Source organism: Carlito syrichta, unplaced genomic scaffold (genome assembly GCF_000164805.1).
Source record: "Carlito syrichta isolate Samal-C Ts95f unplaced genomic scaffold, Tarsius_syrichta-2.0.1 Scaffold257816, whole genome shotgun sequence".
Lineage (NCBI taxonomy): Eukaryota > Metazoa > Chordata > Mammalia > Primates > Tarsiidae > Carlito > Carlito syrichta.
In genome coordinates, this window is record NW_007201912.1 from 37,746 (window position 1) to 46,561 (window position 8,816).

The 8,816-nt window shown below is 46.9% G+C and overlaps 1 protein-coding gene across 2 annotated transcripts in view; it reads right to left on the reverse strand.

The window, feature by feature from the left end:
• The window catches only part of LOC103253939 (protein S100-A13), a 14,762-nt gene continuing 5,946 nt past the window's right edge, over window positions 1-8,816 (reverse strand). For both annotated transcript variants that reach the window (XM_008052139.1, XM_008052141.2), the window contains exon 3: window positions 1-221. In XM_008052139.1, the coding sequence (XP_008050330.1) occupies window positions 78-221 (144 nt within the window). In that variant the 3' untranslated portion in view covers window positions 1-77. The remainder of the gene's footprint in view (window positions 222-8,816) is intronic.

Below are 8,816 nucleotides of genomic sequence, written 5' to 3' on the forward strand. Positions count from 1 at the left end.
TTTGTGTTTCAAGGAGGACATTTTATTTGGGGAGAGTGGACTTCTGCTCGGGCCCTCCCCATCCCAGTCAGCAGGCTTCACTTCTTCCGGATCTCCAGGGCCTCCTCCTTCTTGATTTCCTTAGCCAGCTCCCCAATCAGCCTCCAGTACTCGTTGAACTTGAGTTCAGAGTCCTGATTCACATCTAAGTTCTTCATCTTCTCATCTAGACTGCCCACATCCTGGGGAGACACCAAAGGAAACAGTAGTTAGAAAACAGGGTTCTCTCAGGGCTCAGTGGCTCACGCCTGTAATCCCGGCACTTTGGGAGGCAGAGGCCAGAGGACTGTCTGAGCTCAGGAGTTCGAGACCAGCCTGAGCAACATGGTGAGACCTCGTCTCTATAATAAATCAAAAAATTATCCAGGTGTGGTAGCACATGCCTATAGTTCCAGCTACTTGGAAGGCTGAGGTGGAGGGATTGCCTGAGCCCAGCAGGTGTAGGCTATGGTGGCCATGAGCATGCTACTGCACTCCAGCCTGGACAACAGAGTGAGACTCCAACTCAAAATAAAGAAAATGGGGTTCTTGAGACAGAGAGAGAAGGAAGAACTGCCAGCTGCTGTTCTCTGAAGGTCCTGCCCTCAGACAGCATTTAATCTGAAGGACAGCCGCGTTCGGTGGCTCAGTCTGTAATCCCATGCCTTTGGGAGGCTGAGGTGAGTGGATTGCCTGAGCCCGCGGGTTCGAGACCCGCCTGGGCAGGCGAGACCTCATCTCTACAATAAATCAAAAACCGGGCGTGGTAGCGCACTCCTGTAGTTCCAGCTCTTTGGAAGGCTGAGGTGGAAGGATCGCCAGAGCCCAGCAGGTCGAGGCTGCGGTGGCCGGAAGCGGCCACTGCACTCCAGTCGGGGCGACTGAGTGAGACTCCAACTCAAAAAAAAAAAAACAAAAACAAAAATCTGAAGGATGAGGCTACAGCCCCAAGACTGCACTGCCAGGGGGTCCCAACTTCAAAGGACACCAGCGGGGGTGGAAGGTGGGGGGGCATTTGGGAGGGGAACCCAATTTGTAGTGCTTGTCTTGGAGTAAATACTCCTACCAGAGCCAATTATAAACCACAAACATGATGTCCCTGAATACAGAGCTGGGAAGAAATGTGCACAAATCTGCTCTAGCCAGCAGGTAGAGCCAGCTTCAGCATGCCACTGCATCAGCTATGATTTGCCCGGGAATACTCTGGCAGCCATTGAAGGATGAATCTGACCACCCTCAGAGTCTTCTCCTTTCACAGAAAGCTGGAGAAGTTCCCAGAACTTAGCTGATCGTTTGCATAACCCTGTCATTTGAATAACCCTGTCATTTGCATAACCCTAATGTCTTCTTATTTATCCAGTTGGGTCACTAGCCTGGTAGATGAGAGGAATAGCAAAGACATGGGGTATCTGGTTTTCTGGGGGGGAGGGTCCTTAACAAAGTCTCTCAAAGACCTGTGAAATCAATGGACACTGTAAAGCGAATGTCCTAATCAAAGGATTTGTCACCAGGTAAACAATCATAACCAAAAAGTTGACTGCTGAACAATAGGTCAATGTCAAACCAGAGAAGAATGCCTCAGGCAGAATGTGATGCTCAACATTTGAATCAACATTTGGATGATGCGGTGCATGGTGGTGCACACCAGTAACCCCAGCACTTTGGGAGGCTGAGACAAGAGGATTGCCTGAGCCTAGAGGTTCGAGATCAGCCTGGGCAACTTGGCAAGACCTCATCTCTACAGCAAATCAAAAAATTAGCCAGATGTAGTGGTGCATGCCTGTGATTCCAGCTACCTGAAAGGCTGAGGCAGAAGGATTGCCTGAGCCCTGCAGGTTGAGGCTGTGGTAGCAGTGAGCACGCCATTGCACTCTAGCCTGGGCAACAGAGTGAAACTCCAACTAAAAAAAAAAATTTGGAAAAGATAGAGAAGACTTGCCAAATCTCTAAATGGAACAAAGCTAATTCATAGATGAGCCAAAGAAAAGATCTTCTTCTTCTTCTTTTTTTTTTTGAGTTGGAGTCTCACTCTGTCACCCAGACTGTAGTGCAGTGGCCGCTCCCGGCCACCGCAGCCTCGACCTGCTGGGCTCTGGCGATCCTTCCGCCTCAGCCTTCCGAGTAACTGGAGTTACAGGCACGTGCTACCACGCCCAGCTAATTTTTTGACTTTATTGTAGAGATGAGGTCTGGCCTGCCCAGGCGGGTCTCGAACCCGCGGGCTCAGGCAATCCACTCACCTCAGCCTCCCAAAGGCGCGGGATTACAGGCTGAGTCACCGAGCCCGGCTTTTTTTTTTAAGTTGGAGTCTCACTCTGTCGCCCAGGTTGGAGTGCAGTTGCACAATCAGTCACTGCAACTTTGACCTGCTGGGCTCAGGCAATCCTTCTGCCTCAGCCTTTCAAATAGCTGAATGACAGGCACATGCCACCATGCCCAGCTAATTTTTTTATTTATTGTAGAGATGAGGTTTTACCGAGTTGCCCAGGCTGGTCTTAAACCTGTGGACTCAGGAAATCCTCTAGCCTCAGCCTCCCAAAGTGTTGGGATTAAAGGCATGAGCAACCGCACCCAGCTGAAAGACATTTATTTATTTATTTATTGAGTTGGAGTCTCACTTGGTCACCCAGACTGGAGTGCAGTGGCCACTCCAGGCCACCGCAGCCTCCCCTGCCAGGCTCCAGCGATCCTTCCGCCTCAGCCTTCTGAGTAGCCAGAATTACAGGCATGCGCTACCACGCCCGGCTGATTTTTTCATTTATTGTAGAGATGAGGTCTCACTACCCAGGCAGGTCTCAAACCCGTGGGCTCAGGCAATCCACTCACCTCAGCCTCCCAAAGGCGCAGGATTACAGGCTGAGCCACTGAGCCCGGCTAAGACCTTTTTCTTAAAGCTACAATCATGCTTCATTATAAAATACTATAATGATTGCCAGTGGAAGGCAAGGATGGCTAATGTTGAGAAGGCAAGGGAAACATTCAATTAGCAAATTTAGAAAAAGAAATAGGCCAGGCTCGGTGGCTCAGCCTGTAATCCCAGCACTTTGGAAGGCCGAGGTGAGTGGATTGCCTGAGCCCGCGGGTTCAAGACCCGCCTGGCCAACTTGGCAAGACCTCATCTCTACAATAAATCAAAAATTAACCGGGCGTGGTAGCGCGCACCTATAGTTCCAGCTACTTGGAAGGCTGAGGCAGAAGGATCACCGGAGCCCAGCAGGTCGAGGCTGCAGTGGCCAGGAGCGGCCACTGCACTCCAGTCTGGGTGACAGAGTGAGATTCCAACTCAAAAAAAAAAAAAAACAACAAGAAAAAGAAATAAGTATCAGGAAGGAAGAAACAAACTGTATACTTAGAAAAAACCAAAAGAGTAATAATGTCTAACACTTCAACAAGGGTAAGCACCTAATAGCGCTGACAGTTGTAGACATTATGCTAAATGGATCACAAGCTCTGTTTATTTAAACTTCATCTGTTGGAATGAAAGTCTCCAAGAGCACAAGGACACTGTCCATCCTGCTCACTTCCATAATCTCAGAGACTGGGAGAATGTCTGACACATAGCAGATGCTTGTTCGTCACCATAGCCCAAAGCCTAGGACACTGTCAGGACAGGACACAGTCAGTGTTCAATAAATATTGGCTGAATAAATGCAACAACAGTTCAAAGCAGAAAGTATTATGATGAGTCCATTTCACAGATAAGAAAATTAAGGCTCAGAAAGATTAAATAACTAACCAAGGATGACAAGCTAGAACTGACACTTGAACTTGGATTGTCTGACTCAGCGCTTATGCTCTTATCCACTACTCTGTATTTCCTCCTCACTAAAAAAAAGTTAGAAATGATAAAGTGTTACAATATTAACACACAGAAACCTTTTGGTATAAAAATGCTAACCAGTCAGGCTCAGTGGCTCAGCCTGTAATTCCAGCACTTTGGGAGGCCAAGGTGAGTGGATTGTCTGAGCCCACAGGTTTGAGACCAGTCCAGGCAACTTAGAGAGACCTTGTCTCTACAATAAATCAAAAATTAGCCAGGTGTGGTAGCGTGCGCCTGTAGTTCCAGCTACTTGGAAGGCTGAGGCGGAAGGATCGCCGGAGCTCAGCAGGTCAAAGCTGTGGTGGCCGGGAGCGGCCACTGCACTCCAGTCTGGGCGACAGAGTAAGACTCCAACTCAAAAAAAAAAAAAAAAAGAATAATCTAAGGTATGATCAAAATGAGCTAATTATGAATAAGAAAGACATCCCCCCTACCACTAAGGAAATTCCATAGGTCTTAGAAGCTAGGATAGAAACTAGACAAAGACCAAATGCCAAACACCTCATCAATACCAGTTGGTCCCGCAACCTTGGATTCGACCAACTCAGGAAGGAATATATTCAGGGGAAAAAAAAAATCCCATAAAGTTCCAAAAAGCAAAACTTGTACTTGCCCTGTGCCAAGTACTACGTTGAATCCACAGGAATGAAGTGATGTGTAGGAATTGTATTAGGTATTATCAATAATCTAGAAATGATTTAAAGTGCACGGGAAGATGTACATAGGTTATATGCAAATACTATACCATTTTATATAAGGGTTGAACATCTTCAAAATTGGGTATCCAAGGGAGTTCTGGAACCAATCCCCTATAAATTCCAAGGGGCAATTATATATTTCATATTTATGTTTATAGTTTATATTTATATAAACTATATTTATAGTTCATATTTATATTCTCAATAGTGTAAAGATGTCAGTTTTCCCTAAAATATAATTTTTATATGAGCCTAATTAAAATACCTGCAGGATTTTTAATATAATGCATAAACTCTTTTAAATAATACATGAAATATAGTAAAATGTTACTAAATTTCTTCTTGAAAATAAACATGTCAGCCTCACCGGTAAAATTCTGAAAAATAATAATGAGAGTGAATCAATCCTATAGGTATTAAAACATATTATAAAAGTACAGTAATTCATCTGGGCACATGGCTCACACCAATAATCCCAGCACTTTGGGAGGCTGAGGCAAGAGAATCACCTGAGCCCAGGAGTTTGAGACCAGCCTAGACAACACAATGAGAAAACTAGTCAGTCTTGGAGGTACATGGCTGTAGTCCCAGCTACTAGAGAGGCTGAGGCAGAAGAATCTCCTGAGCCCACCAGGTCAAGGCGGCAGTGAGCTGTTATATGCCACTCAACAGAGCGAGACCCCGACTCAAAAAATAAATAATAAATAAATAATAAAGTCTGGGTTTTTCTAATATGCTAATGTGGGTAAAATCTCCTAAATATGGCATAAAACACAGAAGCTAGTCAGAAAACGTTTGATAGAGTTGACTACACAAACTCTTTTTTACATTCTTTTTTTTTTTTTGGGTTGGAGTCTCACTCTGTCGCCCAAACTGGAGTGCAGTGGCCGCTCCCGGCCACACAGCCTCGCCTGCTGGGCTCCGGCAATCCTTCTGCCTCAGCCTTCCGAGTAGCCGGAATTACAGGCATGCGCTACCATGCCGGGCTGATTTTTTTTGATTTATTGTAGAGATGAGGTCTCGCTGCCCAGATGGGTCTCGAACCCGCGGGCTCAGGTAATCCACTCACCTCAGCCTCCCAAAGGCACTGGATTACAGGCTGAGCCACCGAGCCCAGCTTTACATTCTTTATGGCAAAAACTACCAAAAGAAATGATGTCTTGACTTGCTGAGCTGAAGAAGCAGCCTCAAGGTCTCTCTGACCTTCCCCACCCCACCTTCTCTCCCAAAAAAGCTGAAACTCCGGCCACTGTTTTGCTAAACTCTGGTCTGGCCATGTGGTTCTGTGAGCTATGGCCACAATATCTTCCTAAATTTTGGCCTCCTGCCCTACCTTGAGGAGGTGAATCTCTCTCTCTCTCATTTACTTCCTAAATAAACTATAAATTTTCCAATCTAAAAAAACAAAAAAGTTGAAACTCCTTTATCTGTCCAAAGTCTAGCCCCACCAAGGAAAACAACTGTTCTTTCTTCTCTTCCCAGTTATCTCATTACCCATTACAGGAAACAAAACAACAAACAAATGTGACCACACCTAAACAGACTCTTACAAAATGACCATCTCCAAGGATTATTTAAATTCCAAAGAGGGCCGGTGCGGTGGCTCAAGTCTGTAATCCCAGCACTTTGAGAGGCCAAGGCGAGAGGATTGCCTGAGCCCTCGGGTTCTAGACCAGCCTGGGCAACTTGGTGAGACCTCATCTCTACAATAAATCAAAAAGTTAGCCAGGCATGGTAGCATGTGCCTGTAGTTCCAGCTACTTGGAAGGCTGAGACAGAAGGATCACCTGGGCCCAGCAGGTGGAGGCTGTGGTGGCCGTAGCGTGCCACTGCACTCCAGCCAGGGGGATAGAGTGAGACTCCAACTCAAAAAAAATAAAATAAAATAAAAGAAGAAGAAAAAGAGAAAAAAAGATTAGCCGGGCATGGTGGCACGCACCTGCAGTTCCAGTGAGACTCCAACTCAAAAACAAAACGAAATAAATTTCAAAGAGAACAAGTTAATTTCTGTTCCCTGATCCAAGCATTCTCCCTAGTAACTACTTATTGCCCCTCCATAGAATTCCTCGGTGACTCAGCCTGTAATCCCGCGCTTTGGGAGGCCGAGGTGAGTGAATTGCCTGAGCCTGCGAGTTTGAGACCCGCCTGGGCAACTTGGTGAGACCTCATCTTTACAATAAATCAAAAATATTAGCCGGGCATGGTAATTCTAGCTACTTGGAAGGCTGAGGCGGAAGGATCACCGGAGCCCAGCAGGTCGAGGCTGCAGTGGCCGGGAGCAGCCACTACACTCCAGTCTGGGCAATTGAGTGAGACTCCAACTCCAAAAAAAAAAAGGAATTCCTCTTCTCTCCCTCCCATAACCTGTTTTGCCAGGAGCCAAGCCCCAATTCATTCTGTAACCCAAAAATGGTACATAAGCTTTTGTACCTCGGTGGGAGGCTGGGTCTTCATTCTGAAGTGCCATATATACACATCAAATAAATTTGTATGCCTGTTCTCCTATTAATCTGGGATGGGGCACACCAGCACTTTGGGAGGCTGAAGTGGGAGGATCCATTGAGCACAGGAGCTCAAGGTTGTGAGCTATGACAGCCACTTCACTCCAGCCTAAGCAACAGAGGGAGACCCTGTCTCCAAAAAAGAATAAAAAATCCACCGGGCTCGGTGGCTCAGCCTGTAATCCCAGCACTTTGGGAGATTGAAGTGAGTGGATTGCCTGAGCCCGTGGGTTAGAGACCCGCCTGGGCAACTTGGCGAGACCTCATCTCTACAATAAAAATCAAAAATATCAGCTGGGCGTGGTAGAGCACGCCTGTAATTCCGGCTACTTGGAAGGCTGAGGCGAAAGGATTGCCAGAGCCCAGCAGGTTGATGGCTCCAGTCTGGGCAACAGAGTGAGACTCCAACTAAAAAAAAAAAAAAAAATCCATCTCATTTCAGTGATTTTTTTTTTTTTGAGTTGGAGTCTCACTCCATCACCCAGATTGGAGTGCAGTGGCATGCTCCCAGCCACTGCAGCCTCAACCTGCTGGGGTCCCGCAATCCTTCCACCTCAGTCTTCCAAGCAGCCTGAACTACAGGCGCAAGCTACCACACCCAGCTAACTTTTGATTTTTTGTAGAGATGAGGTCTCATCAAGTTGCCCTGGTGGGTCTCAAACTCGCGGGCTCAGGCAATCCACTCGCCTTGGCTTCCTAAAGTGCTGGGACTACAGGCTGAGTCACCGAGCCCAGCCTCAGTGATTTTTTTTTTCGGTGAACCTTTAAGAGGCCAAGGCACATTTTAAATAGTGATAGCAGGCCGGGCTTGGTGGCTCAACCTGTAATCCCGCACTTTGGGAGGCTGAGGTGACTGGATTGCCTGAGCCTGCAGGTTCGTCCAGGCAACTTGGTGAGACTTCATCTCTACAATAAATCAAAATATTAGCTGGGCATAGTGGCGTGCGCCTGTAGTTCTAGCTACTTGGAAGGCTGAAGCGGAAGGATCGCCGGAGCCCACCAGGTCAAGGCTGCGGTGGCTGGGAGCGGCCACTGCACTCCAGTCTGGGCGACAGAGTGAGACTCCAACTCAAAAAAAAAAAAAAAAAAGTTTAAATTAAAGAAAAGAAAGGCAGTCAGGAGCAGTGGCTCATATCTATAATCCCAGCAATTTGGGAGGCCGAGGTGAAAAGATTGCCTGAACCCAGTTTCAAGACTAACCTGGGCAACTTGGTGAGACCTCATCTCTACAATAAATAAAAAAATTAACCAGGCATGGCGGTCCATGCCTGTAGTTCCTGCTACTTGGAAGGCTGAGGTGGACTGATCACCTGAGCCCAGCAGGGCGAGGCTGCAGTGGCCGTGAGCATGCCACTGCACTTCAGCCTGGGTGACAGAGGGAAACTCCAACTCAAAAAAAAAAAAAAGCAGTTATATGGTATTACTGGAGGGAGTTATAGAGTCCAGGGAGGTTTTTTCATTTTTGTTTTTGTTTTTTGAGTCAGATTCTTCCTCTGCACTCAGGCTGGAGTGCAGTGGTGTGCTCATGGCCACCGCAGCCTCGACCTGACCTGCTGGGCTCAGCAATCCTTCCACCTCAGCCTTCCAAGTAGCTGGAACTACAGGAGTGCACCAACATGCCCAACTAATTTTTCTTGATTTGTTATAGAGACAAGGTCTCACCAAGTTGCCCAGGCTGGGCTCAGACAGTTCTCTCATCTCAGCCTCCTAAAGTGCTGGCATTACAGGTGTAAGCCACCATGCCCAGCCTATCTTCATTTTTTTTTTTTTTTTTTTTTG